The 27,518-nt window shown below is 39.5% G+C and overlaps 1 protein-coding gene across 1 annotated transcript in view; it reads left to right on the top strand.

Moving 5' to 3' along the window:
• The first annotated feature begins 5,589 nt into the window (after positions 1-5,589).
• Positions 5,590-27,518, top strand: part of pappab (pregnancy-associated plasma protein A, pappalysin 1b) — a 103,647-nt gene continuing 81,718 nt past the window's right edge. Inside the window, exons 1-2 of the mRNA XM_036599056.1 lie at positions 5,590-5,986; positions 17,282-18,365. Coding sequence (XP_036454949.1) covers positions 5,590-5,986; positions 17,282-18,365 — 1,481 coding nt within the window. The remainder of the gene's footprint in view (positions 5,987-17,281; positions 18,366-27,518) is intronic.

The following is a 27,518-nucleotide window of genomic DNA, read 5'->3' as shown; positions in this document are numbered from 1 at the left end:
TGTAAACGGCGTGTGCGAGGGCTGTGACGTGTGCGAGTGTTTTCCTCTGGGACTCCTTCCCGTATGAATGATTTGCAAACGGTGGGAGAGGAAACAAAGCAGCCTTGAGAACTCCCTTAATCTTATCTCCGAATGATTTGCAAAGTTTAATTTCTTTAATGCCTGCCCCTGCCCGGCCACTTTTCAGTGACCATCGTACTTAAAATGGTCAACGTCAATAAGTGAACCGCTGTCCTGCAGTGTAGCTTGAAAACACCTCATTGGTGATGTCATACTACTGTGTCATGAGAGTGAGCGTTCGCACTGCAGTCAAGATTACCGGAAAGTGGACTGACCCTTAAAGGAATGGTTTGGCAAAAAATCAAAGGGATACAATCTCAGGTGTAGTTAATCAAGCAAGTAATGTTTGATGTGCAAATTTAGCTTCTTTAGTTTATGTTAACAATTCATAACAATAAGCATGACTATAAAGTGTAATGCATTTTTGTGTATATTTATATTCATGTTTAAGACGCCTCATGGATGCATAATAATGCTTTATGAAAATATTCATTGGTTCTTGTAGACAGGGTATTCATAGAAAGTGTTACCAAACCATTTAAGCAAAAAATTATTTTTTGATTATTGATTAATTATAATAATAAAGTACAGGCACTGATTGATGAAGATTTCCCCTGCTTTGAGTCTCTTACCTCACTAGTAGTCCTATCTTTTTTTTGGACCTACTCTGACTTCTTTTCAGTAATAGATGCCCTATCTTTACACATTTCTGCTCAATAAAGCCAATTAATCACCTGGTGTGAGAGCAGCAGGGCAGCAGACGAGGGAGGAATCCTGTCATGCCAATGAAAGAATTACGAGGCTGAAGCAATCAACTATTCATATGTGTGGCAACTCCTATGCTAAGTGAGAACCTACACTTGGGCTACTGTGTGTGTTAAGTGGCATATTTCATTTGTAATTATTTCCCCTAATCAACTCGTTTTTTAAATATGGTACTGTGCAAAAATCAGAGCTCATCCTACATTTATTTAGTTTTCCATTAAACAAGCCGTTATGTACAAGTACAAATGTTTTTAGCATCAGGAACAAAACAGAAAATGCATATTTAATGGAGAATTACACAGAAGCCTCAACAACTAAATATAAAAAATATTTTCTGTTCAGTATTTAGTGTGTCCATCCTTTGCCTTTATTACAGATTCCATTCTTTTGGAGAGGCTTACTTTCAGTTTTTTAAAGAAATTGGCAGGGATATTTTTCCACACTGCTAAAGTCTTAGAAGTTTCTTCTCACGATCTAAGTAGGTAAGTCTAGACTCTAGACTGAATCCATTGTTCTGAGAACACCAACAGCTTCTTTGCTTGATTTGAAGTTTGTCTTCTTTTTTGTCTGTTTCCTTGTCTCAGTAAGGGCATCTTGACAGCTACACATCCTTTAGTGTTGAGTTGTCTTCTCTCAGTGGAAGGATGGACAGAAACACCTGTGGAGCAAGAGTGGAGCTTAATTTTCTCCTCTCTCTCAAAGACGAAAACTTTAAGCACTGTTTATCTGATGGTGACAGATTTGATGGTCTACCAGCTCTTGCACAGTGATACATAAGGTGGTCTCAGACTTTTGCACAGTACTAGAAAATCAACAAAACATGTCATTTGACCAGGAGTGTCCAAACTTTTGCATACAACTGTATGCCCACATTTGCGGTTGCGGTTATTGGTTATAAATAAGCTTAAGACTACTATTCAATACTTTAAACTATACTATTCAATATTTGAATAGAATCAATTTGAGATATGGAGTGCAAAACTCTCAAATTGATTCTTTTCAAAATGTGATTCTTTAGTAACGCATCAAAATCTCAGTTTTCACCTCGACTGAATTATTTTGGTACAATTCAGAATTTTTTTTAAAAAAACATTGAATACACTAATGCGTTTGGAGTGCTGAAATTTTTATTTTGGCCAAAAAACTGGTTTAAAATTAATTGAATATTATTACATTAACTATATTTCATAACTAATTTAAACATTCTGAAACCTGCTACTATGAAAAACATACCATTGTTCAACCCTCCTCACCCAAACTAGGTAAAAAGGTCAGACTAACATGACGAACAAGAGCTGTTGGTGTTTCATGAAGCAGAAGTTAAGCACCCGTCAGCACCAGGGGCTCTTAACTGCCTCACCGCAGGTTTTTCCCGCCTCTTCCCTTTGCAGTTGCCCATTGATATTCAGTGACACTGACGTCACATGTTTGCAAGGAGCCCCTTTGCAGCTGTGAAGACAAGAAAACCGAGAACAGCTAAACCTGGAGGACATGTACTCAGTACTTTTCCGAGATGTTTGTGCTGATATGCAGTGTGAAAAGTCAACGGCACAGAGACATCGGTTTACACTACAGCTGAGAACGGCAACTGGAAAGCACCTGAATTTAAAATGTTTCTAGAGGCTAAAAATTGAGTCCCTTTCAACATTGATCTTGGTCACCAAATCAGTTGACCTGCTTTGAGCTGGAAATATGTCAATATTGGAAATATGTCAATGTTGGAAATATGTCAATATTACATACAGTCCTATACAAAAGGTTGAACACTCCCAGTCAAATTACACGTTTTGTTGATTTTGTAAGTGAAAAGGCTACAAACTTAAATTACATTTTTCTGCTATTTTTACTGCATGATTTATATCTATTTGCTGAGTTTAAAATCTTTTCTGTTTTAGTTTTTACACAATATGTTAAATTTAGCGAATAAACTGAAACATTTAAATAAAATGTGCAGTGTATTCTCTGTAGAGGATTTGTTAACTTATTTTCACTTAGTAAATTAACAACACATCAATTGACCAGGGGCACCCAAATGGTGCATATGACTGTGTGTCCACATTTTCTGTTGAGGTAAGTTCATACATATTGATGCAGCAATTCTGCCTGAAAGGAATTTCATCCTTTCTCTGCTCTAGTACATCAGATTCAGCCCAGGGAGGCCTTGATTATGGACTAATGATGAGGGGAAAAACACTAAACTGTGCAGTGCAGGTGGGGCCACCAGGATTGGAACCAGTAACCATTGTTTTATACCACAGGCTCCCAACACTAGTCCTAAAAATAGCCCCTGCCCTGCACTTTTTAATGTTTTTCTGCTTTAAAGGGCCCATATGTGACATTTTCCAATATTTCAATTTTTACAGTACTACTTATTACATTTGTGTGGTTTTAATAATCAAGAAACAGCCATTTTCCAGTCTCTCTTTATCCCTTAGCTGTTGTTGTTCCTGTGCTTTTAAGACTCATATATGCAAATTACCTCTGTTCTGATTGGCTGTCTTGCACTGTGCCTCATTCAAACAGCAGTCCTTGCTGAAACACTCCTTATAACTTCAGTGTGAGTAAGCTGTCTGTACTGCTGTAGGCTGATTTGGCAGATGTATGCAAACATCACAAAATCAGTGAATTTTACAACAGGCCGTTGCTGCTTAGTTTCCATATATGGACTGTATAGACTGATGAGTGGACAGTATGCTTTGAAACTTTAACAATATTTATGTACAAATATGAAACTCTTCTACTTCAGAAAAGGTTTTTAGTGATATGGGCAATTTAACACACCCACTTCAGCTCAGGAAGGGCTTGTTAAGTAGCTGATTCATTGGATCAGGGTGGGGCGGGGGTGCTCCAGCAACCTAAGTGTTACACCAACCCACCTCCTGGAGATCTACCTTCCTGCAGGTTTTACCTCCAACCCAAAGCTAACGCACCTAATCAAGGACCTCTGAGGCCTGTAATTAGATGGATCAAGGGGGAGTTGATTAGTGTTGGAGCTAAAGTCTTACACAATGATCTGTCTCATTTTCACACTACTTTAACCTTCCTGTAAGGCTGCTTGGCCATCTATCCTTCAAACAGATGAGCCTACATCACTGCAGGACCCTACAGACAGAGCTAACCACAGCAGATGTGAATCTTAAAGGGGAATTCCACCGATTTTCCAAATTTCTGCAATATTACATCATTGAAATGTAAACAAAGTAATGCCTCCTAAGTGAACATTGTTTTCAGTGGAACCAGACGACTGAAGATTTTAATGCCTCGAAAGGCTTCCTCACAGCAAGGTTTTATACAAATATGCCTTATGTGACAGTCTTGAGAAGGCCTTTTTTTATTCATTCATGGCTTAGAGGTACATGCAGCTTGTCAGGCAAAATAGTCCCCAAAGAAAAACATTTGTTGATTTCTTTTTTTACTATTAATAACATTACATATAAAAAGCCAGAAGATGTGTAGGTTCACTGGTCCTTTTGAATAGTAAATAAAACGGCGATATTTGCGTTGTAGATATTGTGACGCCTGGTTCCTATCACCACCACTGTAAAGACCTCTGTCTGTAAGTTTCTCTACTATATACCATTTCGCGTCCAACCACTCTGAATGACTTGTCGACGATTGTACTATACTTTATTTATTTATTTATGTATTTATTCATTCATTCATTCATTCATTCATTCATTTATTTGAGAAATCGGTGGGATTGCCCTTTAAGATTTATACCCTTTTCTTGCCGGACTTGTTTTTTTAGTAGTCCCGCCTGCGGCCACTAGAGGGAGCTCCTCTCGTCATTAAACCCGCCACCGTCCCAGCTCAGACACGCACTCAGACAGCAGCAGTGCGGTCAGAGGTTACCTGGGACTCCCCCTCTTAACTCCACACAGCTCGCCGTTCGAGCGCCAGAGCTCGCTGGGTGTGAAAAACCCTGAAGGCGAACCCCAGCAGTGCTGCCCGCTCAGAACCCCGCAGCTTCCGATTAACATCGCCTCAAGATTGGCTGTTGTTGTTGTTGCAACTTCAGCGCGCGCTAATCCCCTTTCTGTTTGTAAAGAAATACAAATAGACCATCCCTCGCGCTTCCTCCTTCCCCCCAGAGGTCCAGACAGACAGCCTCCGCGCGCGAGCAGGAACGGTGGCGCGTTAAAGTAAACGCGCGCGTTTTCAACTCCGTTCATGAGCGAAGGAAGGAGCTTTTGAGGGAAGGCGCGCGAGAGAGGAGGAGAGGGAGGAGGAGGAGGAGTGGGGTGGGGGGGGTCCGGTGGCTCTGATTGATTATTAGTCATCCCTGCACTTTAATGGGATCCATTCAATTGAGAAGGTGGAGCGCTTGGATGAATTAACATATTCCCTCTCTCGCTCTCTCTCTCTCTCTCTCTCTCTGTCTGTCTCTCTCTCCCTCTCTCTCTCTCCCCCCCCACCTCAATCTGCGCTGAAGTGTCTTTGAAAGGGGGGCAAGGAAAGGGGGTCGTGGCTTAACATTATAAAGGAAAAAAAAATAAGACAGCTTTGCTTTCTTGCTGTAGAATCCGCGCCTTGACAAGCTTTTTTTAAGAAAGAAAGAAAGACATAAAGAAAGAAAGAAGGAAAGAAAGAGAAAAGCAGAGGGGGGTGAAGATCTAGACGCACTGTTTTGCGCACAGGCTACTCGTTTTGATTCTATTAGCTATTAAGAGGGACCAAAAAAAAAAGATTTTTATTACTGCTGTTATTATTTTTTATTTATTTTTTAAGGGGGGAAGTGGGCTCCACTTGAGGGGGGTTACAAATATGAAACTTTTGCCTTTGTGCACTTGGCTCCCGTGCCTGCTGCTCTTCTTCTTCGGCTTGTGTCCGGTCGGGCGCGAGTGCGGCGCCGTCGCGAGGAGGACGCCCAGGTCCAAGAGGGAGCTGGTGCGCGCGAGGGAAGCTGCTGCTGGCTCCGTCCCGGGCGCGTGCGGCACGCGGCTGCCGCGGGGGAAGCGCTCGGTGGCCGCGCTGGAGCGGCGCGCGGCGACGGCGGCGGCGGGGGAGAACGGAGCCGAGCGCGCGAGGAGCGCCGTTTACTTCACGGGCAGAGGAGACCAGCTGCGCTTGAAGCCCAGCGCCGAGGTACCGCGAGGCAACTTCACCCTGGAGATGTGGACCAAGCCCGAGGGCGGCCAGCGCTCACCTACTGTTATTGCAGGTCAGTCTGCTGCTCGGGCTGTTGATGATAGAGGGACAGTAGGTGCAGCGCGTGAGCGCACATTATAAGGCAAAGCTATTGGTAAATAATGGTCAGCATGATACAAAATAATAAGCTCCATTTAAAAGTGTGAGTCAGTTATGGATGCTGCAATTCCTGCTAAAAGAAGTAAAGAAAACAGTTCACGCGCATCCGCTGGACGCATCTGAACCACGAGCCGTTTTTTTTTTTCATGCATTAGCATTTGTGCTCTCATTCATTAAACCTGCAGCCTACAAAATAGTCTTGGTTTGCATATGTGTGTATGTGTTTTTGCACACGTTTATTGTACGCTGATTAAAAAAAACTATTGGTCAGTACTGGTCACACGTGCACTCGTTGACCTCTTTTAATCCCACACAGCTGCACTTTTTCCTCCGTGCATCAGAAGTTTTCTCATCCCATTCGTGTTGCACTGACATGCTGAATGAAGTTGGTCAGGGCGCAGAAGCTCGAGCTGAAAGGACAAGTAGCCGAACTCTCGCGTCAAGTCTGCACTTTAACTACAAGCTCATCGGCACTGGGAGGGTCAGATCAGAGCCGGACAGAGCTGCGTGCGTTTATTTCAGCGCGTTGAGGCTCAATAACAGACTCTTAAACATGCACAATCCGTTACACCGAAAAGCGCGAGGGAAAACACAGTAATGAAATGAGGCGGATGTGGTGGGATGAGGGCGCGTGGATGAAGTGACTGCTGTCAAAAAATTAGTGCTATAAAAATCCGCCCCCCTCCTTTTTTGAGTCTTTATGAAATACGTCACTCGTAATGTGGCCCCGCCCCCCAATTAAACGCGCGGGAGTCAGATTTAACCCTCAGATCAGCTCGGACGAGCTAATTTAGCTCATTTTTCAGGGCTATAATTTCAGTCAGCATCTTCGTGCTAAATGTTTAAAATGTATTAGGACTTTAAGGAATTAACTCGTCTAATATAGTTGATGATTTATTGTATTTATTGGATAAAATACATTATTTATGGTCTGTATGATTAAAAAAACGCACACACAGAAGCATGAAAATGAGAAGAGCCTTTATGAAGAATGTGATCTGTGCTGAAATGTGCAGTATTTCTTTCGTCTGTCTCGGTCAGAGTTTGTTTGATTTCCTTTCCTTCGTCCCCTTTTCTGCCAATAGAGAGCGTAATACTCAGCTTCTCAGCTTCTCAGTGCGTGTGCAGCTCCGTAGACTGTTAGTGTGTGTATGTGTGTATGTGTATGTATGTGTGTGTGTGTGTGTGTGTGTGTGTGTGTGTGTGTGTGTGTGTGAGTATAGAGAGATCAGACTCTTTTTTAAAGCTTCCACTCTGATCACTGTGATCGATCCTAATACGTCAGTACTATTGGACGCATTGGAAACCTGACAGAAAAGAACAAACTGAAAGAGACAAGATTGTTAGGAAGTGCTTAATCAGCAAAGCCGGGTCCTTTTTTTTATTATCATTTTTATATACATTTTTAAAACGCTTATTAAAGAAAAAAAAAGCAACGTCCTGTGAGAGAAGGTGAACCTAACTGATATTAAGGCGGATTAATACGCCTATTGTGTTATTAAAACCTATACTTTATTACATACATTTTATTTTATACATATCTTTTTTTCATATATCCGTATGATGTCAGCATAATACAGCAATACGTCAATATTCAATATATTCAAATATCCTGTGCATACACGTTGAATGCATAATACTAATAACATTAAGTATTAAGTAGTGATTATATGTATGTCAATGTGTTCAAGGAAGCCTGAGCTATTGTACTTATCAACCAATACTTGGTTTGGCTAATTAAAACATCATTAAATAAAATCACATGTGCTATAAAATTTGAACAAATCCATGTGATGGCTGGGGCCATTGAGGAGAAATCTTGAAATAAGCTTTTTTCTTAAAACTAGCTCACAAGATAACAACTACTTTTATAAATAGACATTCTTGACACTTTTTCCAGTATTTATGTTTATTTGCATTCATTCTAGTGATAAATGGTGTTTTTACAAGCAAAAACACACTTATTGTTTTTAAATAATGTGTCTAGGTTTCTAAGATTTTGTACAGTACTGTATATATAATGAATGGTATATATATATATATATATCTCACTGTACATCACATTTTTTAGGCACCTGAGAAAATTATAATTAAAAAGCTATTTATCTGGACAGTGAGCATATATTTGCTCAGCAAAATAATAATATTAGAATTATTACAAAAAACATCAATATTTTGATGTTTCATACACGATAAAATACAATTTGGCTAATCAATTCTTTATTTTATTAAATCAATTGTGCCTTAGACTTTTGCATAGTACTGTATATGAATAGAAGCATCATAAATCTCTCAACCACATTAAGAAACAAAAATAGAGCACTGACAGCCTCAACCACAAGAATATCACATAAACTAGTCAAACTAAATGTCTTATACCGGCTAATTGGAGCCCAACTCAGTAAATACATCTGTAAATCCTGTAACATGTTCTCCAGTTGTCCCTCTGTTGCAATGAAGGAAGCTAATAGTTCAAGGGTTGACAGAAGCATATTGTTTGCAAATTACAGTCTTTTTTATGAAGGCATGGCTTTAAAGAGGCAATCTTGACGGGTTAAGCTGTAAAATTAGTGCCTTGTCCATTCTTTCATCAAGTGGTTTTGTTATTGCTCTCGTTTTAAGATGTTACATTCCTCCCCACAAAAGCCTTCAAACAGAGCCACCACAGCAGTGAATCAGATCCTCCAACAGAGACAGAGAGAGAGAGAGAGAGCGAGAGAGAGAGAGAGAGGGCGGGGGGGAGCAGAGTGTTTGAGGGATGAAAATGTTGCGTGAATGGTTCTGAAAAGCCACAAAGTCTCTCTGATTTAGTAGCTTTATGATACACTGTGTTCAAATAAAAGCTCACAAAAGCTCCCATATCATAAATCTTTACTGAAGAGAGTTGATATGATTTTAATTCAGGGTTGCAATCTGTCATCTACATCACAGACTGGAATTAACATTTATATTAACAGACATCACATGGATAAAAAATGTCAGTGCTTTTACATTTTAATTATGGAGTTGAATTATTGCTGCATTCTCAATAATAAAGTTTGCTTAATGGTTCTTGGCTTGGACATGCGATTCTAGGAAAAGCTTAAATTGGTAAAGAACCTTCACATTGTTTGTTTTGGGCTGCAGCTGTATAGTTGCAACAAGGTTCTATATAAAGTCATGTAACAATAGCAGAACCTTTTTCATGCAAAGTAAATTAAAAGTGAACTAAAATGTTCTTCAAAGAACCGCCTTCAACAGGTTTATCATCATGCAGATGTGCAAGCAATTGCACACTATTTGTTCTTTGAGTTATCATGGTTTGAGTTTACTCAAGAACCCTTGAAGAACCTCTTTTTAAGGGTGTAGTTAACTTTAAATATATCTTTATGTTCTTTTACCCAGAAGCAGAAAGTAATATGGGAAAGTAACAGGGAATCTGTGCATACTAAGTTCAAACCTTTCCACTATTTTCCATGCATGAAATTCTTAATTAATACTGACAAATAATGAATCTCAGTCTCCGATGGATGTTTATAATAGAAAACCAGGTACACGGAACATTTTGGAACAGCTTTGGTTCTAGTGTCTCTCATTTGGCAATGCTAACTCTGTTGTGCTCTGTCCATGGTGCTGAGATGGAAAACACTTAAAATAGATGCATTAGTGGGCCGATGATTTGTCATGTTTTGTCATATTTAGCTCTAATCCTAAGCTAAATCTATTTGATCTTTTCATTATTGCATTATCTTAACATTACTATATCCAATTACGTGGCGTGTCCACTAACAAGTGAACGAGTTTATAAGTGTTCATGTGTACGTTCTTCGATATGCCCCACATGTAGGCAGTATGAGACCAGTATTATGATCTGACATAGAACTTATTCCTAAACACTCATTTTCTGATCTTATCAAATGCAAATGTTTCAGTATTGTGTCTGCAGGGTCCATCCATCTCCCTTTTTAACTCTCGCCACTGACCCTCTTGAACATCTAATGCTCAGAGCTGGCAGATTTTTTACCTGTTTGTTATTTGCCACTTAGTGGTCTCATTCCAGGATTTCACAGATTGTAATTTCCTAACTTTTATGGCACAATTTATTTTTATAGATGCTGGCAGTGCTTCTGCGGGCAGTAGAGGAGTGTGTGTGAGCGAGCAGCAGGCGCTTGTGTGCCTATGTCTGCCCCAAAGCTGGGGCTTCTCTTTTAATGCGAATGATCTTTGGGAAACGCTAGTGGTCAGAATGAAAAACAAACAGAAAACAAACCTTGTTAAAGTGAGCTGCGTCCCTGCGGATTCTAACCATTTGAGTAAAACTCTCCATGTGGAGGAGATTCTGGGATATAAAACTGCAAAGTTTTTAATTGTTAAAAGTCATTTAAATTGTTTATTTCCAAGTAAATATGTGAGCAACCTACATGTATTAAAGTAACCTACATGCAACTGACATTGTCTCATACCTGAGGACATATATGCAGTGATAAAATGTCCCCTATACATTAAATACAGTGGTCAAATAGAGAAAAAAAGGTTTAAGAGGGATGATGAAATGGTTCAAATGATTGGAGGAGGAGGTATGAGGTGATCTAGAGGGGACACTTGTACCTTGACCTGTAGCTCTACTTATTTTTTAGTGCAAGCAAAATCTCAAAAGTCCTATACTGTACTATTGTATACCATTCTGCTGTTCTAATCAATAACTGACTTCTTACAGATTACTCATATATTTATACATAATGAACTGTAAGCTCTTTGTGATTCTAATTTGGAAAACAGTATTAAGCAAACTTCAATACCATGGTACTGTTTTTTTTTCTGGGGAGATGGCACCGCCCTGCATAGCCCTCAAATGAAAGAATTACCTAATTGTAATGAAAATTTTCAAACCCTTCATTTAAACCTCAACCTTAAACTCTAACCTCAACCTCAGTAACAAAAAAAAATACCACTTCATACTTGACAGTGAACTATACAGTCCTGTGTAAAAATCAGAGACCACATTTATTTAATTTCACACTGTAAACATGATCCAATATTTTTCCTTAAAAAAAGTTAATGACCTGGTTACCTTAAAAATCATTGAACTTCAACTAACAAGCTAACAGAATATTACACACTAACTTACTATTAGAAGTCGGCTTTATGTTAAATGACTGAGTTAAAACACTGAAGCATTTTTTACAGTGCAGTCAATGACACTGAGGTCTGGACTCTTGATGTGGCCAGTTCATTGGGCCTCATTCATCAACCGTTCTTCTTTCTTGTCTTCTTATTTGGGACACTCAAGAGCACAAAGATGAGAACAATTCTGCGCTTTAAGAACACATCATGAATCTGACGTAAACTTTTCCTTTCTCAAGAACAAATTTAAGACAAAACTTAGAAAGGTATTGGTTAATGAGACACATTGTTCTGAGAACATCAGCAGCTTTTTTGTTTGATCTGCATTTTTTGTCTTTTTCTTTTTCTCAGTAATGTCTTCTTGACAGTCACCCATCCTTTCAGATCCACAGTGCTGAGGACTGTGGAAGGATGGACAGAAACAACTGTAGATTCTTTCAGATCTGAAGCAAGAGTGAAGTTGATTTTCTCCACTATCTCAAAAACAAAAGTTTAAAGTACTGTTTAATGGATGGTGACAGTTTTGGTGGGCTGCAAAGTCTTGTATTGTCCCACTTTCTCTTTATCCTCACTTGTTTTCATTGGACTTTAATTATGCAAGTGGATTATCTTATATCTAATCTCTTCAGGAAAAATCCTGAAAATCAAATAACTAACACTCAGTTATTTTAATGACAAATGAAATAAATGAAGGGTGGTATATGTAAGAGGAATTTTTAAAAGTCTTCTACTAGACCTAACCCTAACCTTAACCTTTATCTTAGGAACCAAAAAGAAATGACTTTGCTCTCTCAGCTTTAAAAAGGAAATGTATATAAAAAGCACATTATAAAGTTTACAAGCATTGTATGTTAGTCCTGTTTTTCTCTGGTTTTCTAAAAAAGCCACACACACACACAAATGCCAGCGTTTGTCCCCACTGCCCTGGTAATGCTTTACTGCTTATTTGGCATGCATGATTTTCTCCAATTACCTTCAGCAAACACACTTCTCACAGCTGTGTGAGGAGAGAGAGGATTCCTCACACAGGGAGCGGGGGCAGGCTGTGTGTACACAGCACTAGACTGAGGGTCACAAAGCCACCCCTCCCTGTTTCTGACTCCAGCGAGTATCCCAGAACTGCTGCTTACTGCGCCAGACGGCAGTACAGTGAATGTTAGTGGGCCATGTCATGAGCGCGCTGCGCCTCTACAGGACACTCTGACTTCTTTTGATTTAAAGTTTGAAGGGGCAGCACTGGTGTCAGTACCTGTCTGTACCTCTAACAGACATGTTCACTGGCCTTCTTCCTTAAAGATTGCTTAATTTGGGGGCTTAAATCTATGTTATGTCAGAGTACTATTTCTCACTGTGTGGCCTGCAGGTCACTAACAGCCCCCAGTGGGCAACACGAATATAATCCATGACATGACATCTCTGAAATATGAAAAAAGGAGAAGGCCTAGTTAGTCCTAATAATACAAATGATGTGTCTCTTTACGAATTCAACTTCACCACTAGGGGGAACAATTTCCATTGTAGCCTAGGTGTCAGCTAGCTACAGTACTGTGCAAAAGTCAGAGACCACTCTTTTATTTAGTTATTATTACTATTTAGAAATATTTCTGAGGATACCAGGTTATCACATATAAAACAATCTACTTGCATAAGGAAGAAGATCATCAAATGAAAACACAAAAAAAACCCAACTAAACCAATAAAATAGGAGATTTTAAAACTGGATTTCAACAAGTGTTAAAAGATTTTGAAGGAAAAAGATTCCTAACAAGACCTGGTAGACCACCAAAACTGTCACCATCAGATAAACAGCAATTAAAGCTTTCATCTTTGAGTGAGAGGAGAAAATCAAGCTCCGCTCTTGCTTCAGATCTGAAAAAATCCACAGGTGTTTTCATCCAACTGTCCACTGTGAGAACTCTACACTATGAGTCTGTAAGGATGTGTAGAGGTCAAGAAGCCCTCACTGAGAAAAAGAAATGGACAAAAAAGAAATCAAAGAAGCTTCTCAGTCCAGACCTCAACACTGAATGTGTTTGGGATTACTTGGATCATGAGAAGCAGAAAGTGCAACCAACTTTTATGACTGAATTTTAGAGGTGTGGAAAAATATCCTTGCAGATTGCTTTGAAAAACTGAAAACAAATCTCCTGAAAAAAATGAAAGCTGGAATAAAGGTGAAGGGTGGAAACACTTAACACACAAACACACATTTTCTAAACCACTTATCCTTCAGGGTCATGGGGAACACTAAACACTACAAATGTTAATATTATGTTTAATTGATGTTTCTTGCTTTTTCCCTGAAACTGGAAAATGAAAAAACTATACTTAATAGCACTTTTGACTCTGAATCAAATAAATGAAGGGTGATCTCTGGCTTTTTCACAGTATGGTGTCAAGCCAAGTCAAAGTTTATTTATATATCACTTCTTACAACAGGCAATGTCACAAAGCAGCTTTGCAGAAAAATCTGGGTCCAAGCTCCAATGCTCAAGCCAGTGGCCACAGTGGCAAGTAAAAACTCCCTAAGAGCAAGAGGAAGAAAATTTGACCTCAAAAGGGGACATTTTATGCGTGTATATATATATATATATATATATATACACAATGGTGTGAAAAAATGTTTGCCCCCTTCCTGATTTCTTATTCTTTTGCATGTTTGTCACACTTAAATGTTTCAGATCACCAATCAAATTTAAATATTAGACAAATATAACACAAGTAAACACAAAATGCAATCTATAAATGAAGGCCTTTATTATTAGGGGAAAAAGAAATACAAACCTACAGGGCCCTGTGTGAAAAAGTGATTGCCCCCTAAACCTAATAACTGGTTGGGCCACCCTTAGAAGCAACAACTGCAATCAAGCGTTTGCAATAACTGACAATGAGTCTTTTACAGCGCTGTGGAGGAATTTTGGCCCACTCATCTTTGCAGAATTGTTGTAATTCAGCCACATTGGAGGGTTTCCGAACATGAACCGCCTTTTTAAGGTCATACCACAGCATCTCAATCAGATTCAGGTCAGGACTTTGACTAGGCCACTCCAAAGTCTTAATTTTGTTTTTCTTAAGCCATTCAGAACTAGACTTGCTGGTGTGTTTTGGATCATTGTCCTGCTGCAGAACTCAAGTGCGCTTCAGCTTGAGGTCACGAACAGATGGCCGGACATTCTCCTTCAGGATTTTTTGGTAGACAGCAGAATTCATGGTTCCATTTACCACAGCAAGTCTTGCAGGTCCTGAAGCAGCAAAACAGCCCCAGACCATCACACTACCACCACCATATTTTACTGTTGGTATGATGTTCCTTTTCTGAAATGCTGTGTTACTTCTATGCCAGATGTAATGGGACATACACCTTCCAAAAAGTTTAACTTTTGTCTCCTCAGTCCACAGAGTATTCTCCCAAAAGTCTGGGGGATCATCAAGATGTTTTCTGGCAAAACTGAGACGAGCCTTTATGTTCTTTTTGCTCAGCAGTGGTTTTCGTCTTCGAACTCTGCCATGCAGGCCATTTTTGCCCAGTCTCTTTCTTATGGTGGAGTCATGAACACTGACCTTAACTGAGGCAAATGAGGCCTGCAGCTCTTTGGATGTTGTTGTGGGGTCTTTTGTGACCTCTTGGATGAGTCATCGCTGCGCTCTTGGGGTAATTTTGGTCGGCTGGCCACTCCTGGGAAGGTTCACCACTGTTCCATGTTTTCGCCATTTGTGGATAATGGCTCTCACTGTGGTTCGCTGGAGTCCCAAAGCTTTAGAAATGGCTTTATAACCTTTTCCAGACTGACAGATCTCGATTACTTTGTTTCTCATTTGTTCCTGAATTTCTTTGGATCGCAGCATGATGTCTAGCTTTTGAGGATCTTTTGGTCTACTTGACTTTGTCGGGCAGGTCCTATTTAAGTGATTTCTTGATTGAGAACAGGTGTGGCAGTAATCAGGCCTGGGTGTGGCTAGGGAAATTGAATCTTTGTCTAATATTTAAATTTGTTTGGTGATCTGAAACATTTAAGTGTGACAAACATGCAAAAGAATAAGAAATCAGGATATGTATATACATGTGTATATATATATATATATATATATATATATATATATATACATGTGTGTGTGTGTGTGTGTGTGTGGTGTGTGTGTGTGTGTGTGCACATATATACATATATGTGTATCCTACAAATGCAGAAATGAAGATGAAAACCTTCACACATGCCTAAAGTGAATCAGCATCAAGGTTATTCCGGCCTGTTTGGCTTTGAAGGAAAAATGTTGCCTCTCGATTCAGAGTTCTTTTGTTTGGAGTGACCCTCCACTAAAATTTAGTGAAAAACACTCATCTACATCAACGTAAAGAGTTAATTTCCTTTCAAACATGCCATTAATGACTATATTTGCTGTTACAGTTCTCGGAACATGGTTAAGAGACTAATTTATTTCTCTATTGATTGCTCTTTCTAGGAAATCATTTCAATGTTTAAACAGACAAGGCATGACAAACTTTTTGCATTTGCAGAATTACAACAGTTGATACTTTTAATGACTTTTACATCTGCAGTTCAGGCTAATAAAAACATGAAAAAACTTTCAGATGGTAATCACACAGAATTTGCAGATTTTTGTAGTTAACGTAAATCCCACAGACTGATACAGCCTTGTTCCAGAGTCACAGACCACCACATACTGCTCTTTATTTACTTTCACTTTCCTCAGTAAGACTATGAAAGAAACAGTCCCATTAGATATAGGAATACATTACCTTCCAACATACACTTTCCAAATGAAACAGGAAAAGAGGGTTTCAGGGCTCTTATCATAATAAGGCCCTTGCCGAAAAGGACCATTTTTTATTTCAGACGAACCCACTGCTGAGGCATATTTCAAGAAAATAGACTGAAAGTTCATGTAACCTTTGCTCTGTTGATACAAGACCACACTGTCGGGGCCTGATTGCTAGCAGATGCCTCGCTGTAGCCTTGGACTGGACTGTTTTAAAAGGTCTGATCATGGGAACTGCACAGAGTTCCTCACTCTGCTGAACTGACACACTTGCAATTTGATGTTGTTCTTGTAGTATAGGTAAGTATATTGTAATTAGCAATTGTGAGAATGAGTTAAAGTGTGTTTAAACAATTACAAACAGGCTATGTATGTGGTGGATGTGTACAGTGTTTTACACTATAGTCAAGCCGCATCATAAAAGTCCAAGTCAAGTCTTGAGTCTTTAGTGTAGAATTTTAGCTTAGTCACATTGATTAGCTTGCATTGTACACATGTAAATTGTGTATAAAATCCTGTCAGGTTTGACATGGCTTCAAATAACAGATCTGTGTTTAAAGGAAGGAAGCAAAACAACTTGAAATGGTTGGTTTAGTCTGCAGTTTGAACTGCAAGCATGCTTGCTAGCTAGCTAGCGTAACAGCTAATTCAGCTAAAGTTGTAGTAAGTTGTAAAAGCAATGATCTGTAACTTACTAAAACTTCAGCTAAATTAGCTATTGCGGTAGCTAGCATACTTGCTGTCCACACTACATGCTACCCAAACATTTTGAGAAGTTTTGTCTCTTTCCTTTAAACACTGAATTTACTGCATGTAGTGCTTCAATTTTGTCCATCAGACTGAAGATTTTCTATAACTAAAGGCTAGTTATTTGAAGTCATATCAAACCTGATACCACTGTGAGCTGCAGGAGAGCAACCTTTTAGTGACTGAATATGACCATTGAAAAAATGACAGGCAAAGTCACATGAGTGATGTTGAAAATGTACGGTTTTATTTATTTATTTTATTTATTTACTCTCATGTACCACATCAAGTTCGGTGGTACTAATTTAATCAGTTCTAAGTCATAAGTCAAGTTGAGTTTCTGAGTTTCTCAAGTTCCTGACTCAAGGCCCCATCTCTATCAGAAAGTAATTATATATATTTTTTACACTCTGAAAAATAAAGGTGCCAGAAAATGTTCTTTGGAGCAAAGCCACAAGAGAATGAATTTTAGTTTCTTAAAAACTCCAAACCAAGAACGCTTATTTTGGAGGATGTATCTATATAGTGATATGTGACAAGTTAGTCTCAGAGATCTTTGCTGACTTCCTTTTCTTCATTTTAGGGCTCTATGACAAATGTTTCTACGCATCCTGTGACCGAGGGTGGTTACTAGGCATCAAGCCATTGAGTGATCAAGGCAACAGGGACCCTCGCTTCTTCTTCTCCCTCAAAACTGACCGAGCGCACAAGGTTACCACAATCACCTCCAATGCACCCTATTCGGCCAACCATTGGCACCATCTAGCCATCACCTACAATGGCCTCCACATGAAGCTGTACGTGAACGGGGCTCAAGTGGCCGTAAGTCGAGATCAATCAGGCGAGATCTTCAGCCCCCTCACCAAAAAGTGCAAGGTGCTAATGATAGGCGGCAACGCCCTCAACCACAACTATCGAGGAACCATGGAGCACCTGAGCCTGTGGAGGAGAGCTCTGACCCAGCGTGAGATCATCCGGTACATGCAGGGACATGCCCGTGAACACCCAAATGAACTCTCCCAACTGGTCATTCATGAGGACTTTGAAAACGCCTCTCAGAGGTGGTTGACAGTGAAAGATGGAACCTTTCCACAGACGATGCTCTCAGACAGGACATGGATGGGTGACCTGGGGAGCTCCACCCATACTGCACTGCTTCCACCGCCATGTGGCCAGACCATTTGTGACAACGTGGAGGTGGTAACCAACTACATCCGTTTCTGGAGCTTCCGCAAGCCCAAGACAGTGCGGTACCGGCTTGTAAACGTGTACGATGACTATGGCCGGTGGCCCACGGTCACGGAGCACCAAATCAACCTCCAACACCAACACCTGAATGACGCTTTCCGTGTCTACAACATCACCTGGGAGCGCACTGTCCACAACGTCTACAATTCCTCCCTGCGCAATCGTCTAGTACTGGCTAACTGTGACACCAGCAAAATCGGCGATGAGGAGTGTGACCCAGAATGCAACCACACCTTCACTGGTTTTGACGCTGGCTACTGCAAGAGGCAGACTGCAATCTGTCCCAAACACAAACAGGGGAATGGAGTTTGCGACCCAGAGTGTAACTTGGATAGCTTCTACTACGACAATGGTGACTGCTGCAACCCCAACATCACTGACGTCACCAAGACTTGCTTTAATCGTACATCGCCCTACAAGTAAGTCTTGCTATTTAATGTTATTTGGCAGCGATGCACCAATATGGGAACTGTGGATTGAAGCTCATATCTGATATCCTTCATGTACATATCTGCCAATGCTGATGCATATATCTGATATTCTTTGCATACATATCTGCCAATGCTGAACCATAAACATTTAGAAACATAGAAATTGGGACTACATCTACCTGGATGTATGTATTAGCATTACAGAGAAACAGTAGGTTTATTTTTATATGATTACAAATGCAGTAAAATGAATAAAATGCACACATTCTAGCAGAGCAGCCCAACATCACCTAAACATTGCGTTCTTCCAGAGTACAATAAATACATCAGCAAATATCGTTGAAAACATTGGTCAAATTTAAATAGATGTCCGATGACGTAAATTTTTTTCAAGCAATTATCGGCTGATAACAATATGACTCCTGTATCATCATGCATCCCTATTACCTGGTATTATATTTTCTTCACCTCCCTCTAGAGTTCCCTGACAGAAACACTGAGTATAATTCAAAAGTTTCCTTTTCATGAATTTTGTTTTGTCATACAGTACATCAGGACATGGCCTTAGAATGACTTTCTTGAAACTACTGGGTCTGAAAAGATCCAATATGAGTAACTTTTTAAGTATGCAAAGGATGTCTGGTCTGGAGTTTGAAGGTGAATAAATCACTTGCTATGTGGTGCGTTGGGCTCTACCTTGTATTTTAGCGTTCACTAGCAGTGTGTGTTTCACAGGTCCCTGCGGTGCTCTGTGGCATTCATTCAAAGCCAAGCAGCCGGTCCCTTTTTTGCTTTGCGGCTGAAACAAAGTACTCTCTTGGTGACCGGATGGGAAGAAAGGAGATGTTAGACATAGTTCTCCCTTTTTTGAGAGCTTATAAAAGTGGATTGATAGGGAGTAAGTGGGAATGGAAACTATGTCCCCCTGGACACCAGAGAGAGCCAATTACAGTTCAGAGCAGGATCTGTAACACTATTACTTACAGTAGTGGGGGCTCTTCTGGGAATGATATTCAGGAACATAACTTTCCAGAGATATGTTCAGATTGTAATGAATATTAATGGAGTTAAAATGCACCCTTTCTTTCTCTGGAATATGTGTTTACAGAGAATGTTCATTTCTCAAGAAGAGGATTAGAATGTTCACACATATAATATTCACAGGACTGTGGCAAAGTCAGAGACCAACATTTCATGTATTTACTTTGCAGGCAGAATGGCCATTAAGTACAAGTTATTCATTTTTCAGTGTAAGAAAAAAAACAGAAAACATATATCTAAAAGTAAATTACACAGAAACCTCCAGCACTAAGAATCATATCAAATCAATAGGTATTTAATTTTTCCATTGTTCACTCTCGTGCATCCTACTGCCATTTTAACTCCTCTGTCCTTCTAATATTAAAACCAGTGATTTACAGCTGTCTCCCTCCACAAAAGCTGCTCCCAAAGGAGTCACTGACATCATGTTACTCTTAAAAAAGACACTAACATTCACACAAGCAACTACCCAAACACACCTTAACTGCCTTTTAGATTTTTTTTCTCATGTGCATCTAAAGTCACTAAATGAGATATTTCTAGGTGATAAGATAGAAGATAATCTCCTTACATGAGGGGAAATTCCAAGAAAAATGTGTGAAAAAACAGGAGTTTCTAAAACTAGAGTTAAAAAACAACCGTGCAAGACCTGGTAGACCAGGGTTTCCAGTCTTATCCGCAAAGGGCCGGCTTGGCTGCAGGTTTTCATCCCAACAGAGCAGCCCATTTGGAATAAAAACCTGCAGCCATACTGGCTCTTTGCGGATAACATTGGGCACCCCTGGGGTCGACCACCAAAACTGTCACCATCAGATAAACAGTACCTAAAGCTTTAATCTTTCAGAGAGGAGAAAATCAAGCTCCATTCTTGCTTCAGATCTGAAAAAAATCACAGTTTCTGTCCACTCGTCCACTGCGAGAGGACAACTCAACACTATGGACCGGAAAGGATGTGTAGCTGTCAAGAAGCGCTCACTGAGATTTCTCTGAACATTTGCACTAGAACACTGAAACTGAGTACGGTTTTATGGACTGATGAGTCTAAATTTATAACTGAAATAGAAATTACAACCAAGTTCTAAAGGGACATTCACATTATCTCAGCAAAATATTTTGCTTGTGCCTTGCCCATTCACATTTAAAGGAGTCGCTTTTGCCAAGCTTTTGTTGAACTTCAACCCTACCTCCTTACACACAGCCAATGACAACAAAGTATTTTTTTCCCATTTAAAAATTCAGAATATTGAAAAACAGATTGTCTGCATTGTGGGTTTACCTGAACTGTACAACACTTAGTTAAAACAGGGATACAGGGACCAAATTGTAAAACCCTTCACAATACAAAATGTTAACTTGCAAACAGGGATACCAGGTTAGTTCCAAAAACTTTATTTGACTGCAAGTAGCATTGTAATAGCAAGGTAACGTTTACCTTAAGCGTGCTCGAGAGTGCTGGAATTTACCTCTGTAGAGAGAGTCGCATACCGTGCAGTAATGTGAATGTACCTTAAGACTGAACTTTGGAGGTGTGAAAAATATCCCTGCAGATTTCTTTAAAAAACTGAAAGCAAGTCTTCCAAAAAGAATGGAGGTCATAATAAAGACAAAAAGAGGACCCACTAAATACTGAAAAATATGATATTTAGCTGTTGAGGCTTCTGCTGACTTTTTTGTTAAATATATGCTTTCTGCTTTTTTTCTGATGCTGAAAAATGAATAACCTGTACTTAATGGCTGTTTAGGCTGGAAATTAAACAACAGGGTGGTCTCTGACTTTTGCACACTACTTTACATGGTGGGTTTGTTTTCTTGTGTTGTTGAGAATGTATCAAGCCTATAGGACTGTTTGCCTCATATGGCTGCGGTCAATCATTTTTGTTGCTGGATCCAGAAAGGACTCTAAACATTACCTCACCACACTGCGCTGCTGCTTGAAAATGACATAATGTTCTTGCTTCCTTTTCCTATCTGTGGTTTCGGAAGGTCAGCATCTTCATGTCTTCGCTGCCTGTAATCACAGCTGGTGTTATCAAACACAGCTCTGTGTGTGTGTGTGTTTGTGTGTGTGTGTGTGTGTGTGTGTGTGTGTGTGTGTGTGTGTGTGTGTATTAGGGAGGGCGAGGAGGCTGAAGCGTGTGAGTCAACCAGAGAGAAAAGAGCTCTCCAACTTGTTGCTTGTTTTGATTTGATTATGGTATGTCTGGAGCGCTTTGCCGAGGGCTGCATAACAAAATGATTTGACATTCCTTTCTGATTGTAGAAGTATGCATGAACAGAGAGTTGTGCAAGCATAGAACAATGGACTCGAATGCTGTGGTGAATCTGTTTGCCTCACACCACTGTTCTTGACTTATTTGTGCACAAACACTGACTCATGTTACTTTTGTAAAACCTATATTTACAAAACACAATGTACAAACAATGTTCTGGTATAGCATATGCTTTGTATCATACTGTGTTAATCACTTTCGATCTGTCAGGGTATGTCTATATTTTTCAAGGTTTAAGGTTCTGTACAAACTGAGTCATTGAGTAAAAAAGGATGACACCAGGTTTTCTAATTCTGGTCGTTTAATAGTTTGGCGAGTCTGGCATCTCATCTTCTATAGAGCTGTTTAAGTGCAAAACTGTAGTTGGGAAAGGCACTGCTTCCAAGAACATTATGTTTTTTGCTTATTTGCCTGTGCACTAATGGAGTGTAAAGTATGGAAGGCCATTTGACCTGTGCTCTTCATGAGGAGGCCAGAGTCAAGCCACCAGTATCTCTGTTAACTCAGTGTCAAAAGGCCCCTGACTTTACAAGTTGTGGTTTAAGCAGGCCATTTGCATGGTTTTCGACTAGTCAAGGATTTTGCTCCTTTGCTTTAAAGAGCCAGACAGGCCCATAAAAGCACCTGTTGCACAAAGTGAGAGGACCAGCCTCAATACACACATACACTCATGTCTGTTTTTATACCTTGTCAGGACATGATGTCCCATGGGTGTCTGAATATAGTGCTGTGCAAGTCAGAGATAACCCTTCATTTATTTAATTTCCAGTCAAAATGGTTCAGTATAAGTTCATTTCAAATTCATTTTTCAGGATATTTCTGAGGCGATTTTGGGACTTCTAACAACCATGCAAGACCTGGCAGACCACCCAAACTGTCACCACCAGATAAACAGTACTTAAAGCTTTCATCTTTGAGAGAGAGGAGAAAATCCTCAGAGATAGCAAAGATAGGACAAAAGGCTCCACTCTGAAAAAATCCACAGGCGTTTCTGACCATCCTTCCACTGTGAAAAGTCCAGACCTCAACATCATTGAGGCCATGTGTTTGAGATTACTTGGACTGTAAAATTGCAACCAACTTCTGTGACTGAACTTTGGAAGTGTGGAATATTATCCCTGCAGATTTCTTTGAAAAACTGAAAGACCCTTAAAAACAATGGAAGGTGAAATAAAGGAAAAGGGTGGACACACTAAATACTGAAAAAAAAAATCTATAATATATAAATTACTGAGGCTTCTGTGTAATTTTCTGATGTTTTCCATATACTTAAAAAGGATAACTTACACTTAATGGCCATTTTGACTGTAAATTAAAGAAATAAAGTCTGGTCTCTGACTTTTTTTAGCAGTGCAGTTGGAACAAAACTGCATATCTCTAAAAAGTTAACTTTTCTGAAAAAAAAGTATTTCTTTGTAAAAATAAAATTTTCATTAAAAGTTTGGATGATTTCTCTCAAAACCTTCACACAATATAAAGGCCATATGTTATGTTATATCACAAGGTTTTGATATAACAGTAATTACATTACTACCTAATAGGCCTATGTGTTTTTGCCTTTTCGGTTTTGAAAAATAGAACATAAAACCACCTAAAATCAGAGCCATTTTCTTCAAGGGTTTTTTAGTTGAATAATGGTTCTAAATAGACTCACTCAAGGAACGCTTTTCATGATTAAAGGGTTTTTGCATCATGAAAACATTCTTCAGATTGATGGAGAATGTGTTGTAGACAGTTCTATATAGAACCCTTTTTGCTTTTCTATATAGCACCAAAAAGGGTTCCACTATTGTTACAAGCAATATGGTACTATATAGAACCCTTTTTGCTGAGTGTAAGTTAGCTGTTTTTTTGTTTGTTTGTTTTGTTTTTGTTTTTTATAGTCAGCACGTCTATCCTGAAAATGTACAAAAACAAACACACACACACACACACACACACACACACACACACACACACACACACACACACACAAGCAGAAGCCTGTGGTGTTTAGGAGTGGGCTGAGGATAAAGAGCTAAGCCCTGGGGACAGAGGGATTTCCTCCTGTTAAGCAGCGGCAATTAAACAGTCCTTTAGCGCGCCATTGTGAGCAGAGCTGATTCATTTGCGCGAGCGCTCTGAGGAGCTCCTTTCATGCAGAACTAAATGGAGGGAGGGAGGGGGAGAGAGAGAGAGAGAGAGAGAGAGAGAGAGAGAGGGAGAGGGAGGGCCACTTTTACGCTCTGTTCCTCTCTTCACTCATAGTGGCCACACATTACTGCACTCTCCTCTCACACCTGTATACATTGACACAATCCAGCCATGATACATTTCTCCTCTCCGTCTCTGCGGACAGCTTGTTTACAGCACGTCTGAATAGACGTTTATTCCTTTTACGCCTTTTTTTACTCGTCCTTGTCTCAATCAGTCATCTAAAGCGTCGAACACTCACCTAAAGTTGCCCCCCCCCACCCACCCCCCTGACTCTCTTTTATGATCCCGTCACTCAATTCTGCCATTTCTGCGGAGGTCAACTGCGAATTCTCGCGCGTGACTGTTAAAAAAGACCCTCGCGCCTGCTTCGTGTGCGGAGCTAACTACGCGGATGACTGACAGTATCTCCGACCCGCGCGCGGTGCCGTTGACGGGATCAGTTTAGAACTGCAGGCATGTTCAGCTGTAAATGGCGAGCCATTGCCATGCCAACCCGCCTCGAGCAGCTCGACTCGAAGCCGCACGCGCTACATCCGTACGTCGAGTGACGTTTCTGATGGATTCCGATGAATAATGCATGCGTGTAAATGGACAGAGGCGTAATCATGCGTTTAATTTACATGAAATATAAATGCGGCAGTATAACGTCCCGAGCACGCGGGCACATCTGATCGACTGGGACGACTTCATTTAGCCCAGTCCATCTTCTCTCGTTTGATCCGCACAGTAAAATAGATCCAAAAAGACGTGGAATTAATCCGCACAGTCTTCATTGGAGTCTGATTCACCCCAGGATTTGTTAAAAGGACTCAAATAAACATTGTGAGCATTAAAAACAGGCGATTTTGTAATCTAATACTAGGCTTTTGTCACTGTAATAGTCTAATATATATGACTGATATATGACTAATGTAACCTAATCTGGGCTATCTGATCCATTTTTTATAGAGATGGATGCAACTATTTGAATACATGGATATCCAAACTCAGCATTACTTACATTGGGTGTCTGAAAAGACGTGAAATAATTAGTTAGTTAATTAATCAATTAGTTAATTAATTAATTGTGTGTTATTTTTATTTTTGGACACAGTGTGCAACCTAGAACAGCCGGAATGTATGTAACTGAAGTTTGCTGGCACAAACTACATGTATAAGAACTAAAATGTTTTGAAACTATACTTAAAGGTACAGGGTGTAAGATTTAGTGGCATCTTTTGCTTCTTAATGCTTTTTGACGAAATGGAGATCGCCAGCACCGGCAGCGACCACTGATTCTACTTCTTTCTACATCTTCCAAGCAGTGTTATAGACCCACTAAATTCAAGCTGCCACTTCAATGTAAAAACATGAAAGTCGATCTCTAGAGCCAGTGTTTGGTTTGTCCGTTGTGGGCTACAGCAGCAACATGCAGCATCTGTTGGAAGAGGACCCGCTCCCTATGTAGATATGAAGGGCTCACCTTAAGCTAATGAAAACACAGAAATTTGTAGTAACATGTGATTATGCACTAATAAAAACATGGTTTCGTATACTATATTCCATTTCTGCTAATAGATCAACCTAAATCTTACACATTGTACCTTTAACATAACCTACATAAGTTCAGTTCAACTAGCTCTCAGCTGACCAGTTCAGCAAAAAGCTCTTAGTTAAAATAGTTACTGAAGAATTTACAACAACAACAAAAAACAAACTGCAAAACAGTGTGAACAATATATTACATGTATGTCTTACTAGCTTTAGACCTCTTTTATGTAGAGATACTGTAAGTAGTATTAAATCCAGTGTGGAGAAGTGAAAGTACACATCAGTTAAAGACTTTTCATGTTATGAAAGAGCTGATGTTGTGCTCTACAAAAACACATTTGATTCAGCGCTTATCTTAAAGAAAAATACTTTTAAAAATCAGTAAAAATCAAAAGTCTATGGGCAACACTTACTTCCAGGAAGTATGAGCCACTGGTCATCTCTATCTATGGTATTTCCCAGTTTCAGCAGCCATCAAACACAACTTGAGAGTTAATTACAGAAACCAGAACCGCTAAGAATGCTGGTGAGCTCCACCTTTTCTTCTAAAACTCTACTTAATCAAAAGGCTTCTCCTGCTGAAAAAACACAAAGAGTTTAGACCAGTATGTATTCCATTATCTAAGCTGGTTTATGCTGGTCTGACACTGATTTAGCTGGCCACCCAACATGGTCATGCTAGTTGACCAGCATACCAGTGTCCAAAACACAACATGTGCTGGTTTTCGTGGTGACCAGCATAACAGCTTCCATTGCTGCTGACCAGCACACCAGCAACCAAAACAGGGTATTTACAGGGGTATTTGTGTGCATGTTCATGCGCTTTCCTGTAAGTGTCCAAGTACGTCTCATTTCTCAAAGATGCAAAAGCACAATGTGCAAGACCACACTAAACATACTTTATTCCCAAATTTTCCTAATGTGCAAAAGTTTAGGCACCCCTGGTCAATTTACGTTTTGTTGATTTTCTAACTTTAATTACTGTTTATTTGCTGAACTTAACATGTTGTAAAAAAATAAAAAAATTCAAACATAAAATGTGACCAGTGAAAAAGTTATGGCACATTTTATATATATATACATATATATATATATATATATATATATATATATATATATATATATATACATACATATACATGTTATACGTTAAACTCTGCAAACAAATATAAAACTTGCAGAAAAATTCCATATTTAAGTTTGTTCCCTGTGGAAGATGTGTCAACTTATTTTCACTTAGAAAATCATCAACACATGTAATTTGACTACGGGTAGTGATGCATTTATACGATTTTTTGTACGAGTGTGTACGAGTACAAGGACTTGCCGGTACTTGATTCGATTTGTATCCTGCCTTTCACCCAATGACCGATGGGATAGGCTCCAGCAGCCCCCATAACCCAGAAGGATAAACAGATTAGAAAGTGTGTGTGTGTACTCGAATCTGATACTACACTAAGTAACCTGTTTAGGATTAAGTAGTTTTTTGCATAAATGAGTAGAATGTACCTTAACGGTTCAATTGTTAAAATCTAGCTGATTTTAAATGACATGCATTGGTTAGCTATGCTATATTAACTACCTTGGATCAAGTAACGCTGCAATGGAGAAGAGTGTGTTTTGTTCCACAACAGAAAAACACTTCTGTACAGCTGTAAGTAAATGTTTTATATGTTTGTATGTTTTATAGTTTTGATCCCAATCTGTCTCATTCAACAACAATCTCTGTATCACAGTGACGGCAGGAATCACATCTGAGGCTTATCCGAAGAGCTCACTTGTGGAGTTTCACGTCTTGTTGGAGTAATTTTGTTTGGTTGGTTGAGCTGTAGTTGAATGTCCTCTAAAATCAGAAATCTTGTTCTTTGGTGACCTGCTCTATATGTTTAAACAGAGAAAAGCAATTCTATTCAGTCAAACAGAGTAAAGTTAGCATATACGGACTTTAGTAGCAAATATTGACTTTTTCGCCTGTTTATTTCCTCACTCGTATTGGGGAAATTATGTGTTTGTGTGTGTTCAAAAACAGGCTAAAATCACACAGTGTATTGCTGGCAGGAAAATCTTGCGAAGGCAGAATGTTTGAGCCATCGGCTTTGCGTTC

Source organism: Colossoma macropomum, unplaced genomic scaffold, assembly GCF_904425465.1.
Source record: "Colossoma macropomum unplaced genomic scaffold, Colossoma_macropomum, whole genome shotgun sequence".
In the NCBI taxonomy this organism is placed as follows: domain Eukaryota; kingdom Metazoa; phylum Chordata; class Actinopteri; order Characiformes; family Serrasalmidae; genus Colossoma; species Colossoma macropomum.
Note: the sequence above shows the minus strand (reverse complement) of the source record. Positions and strands in the feature narration are given on the sequence as shown.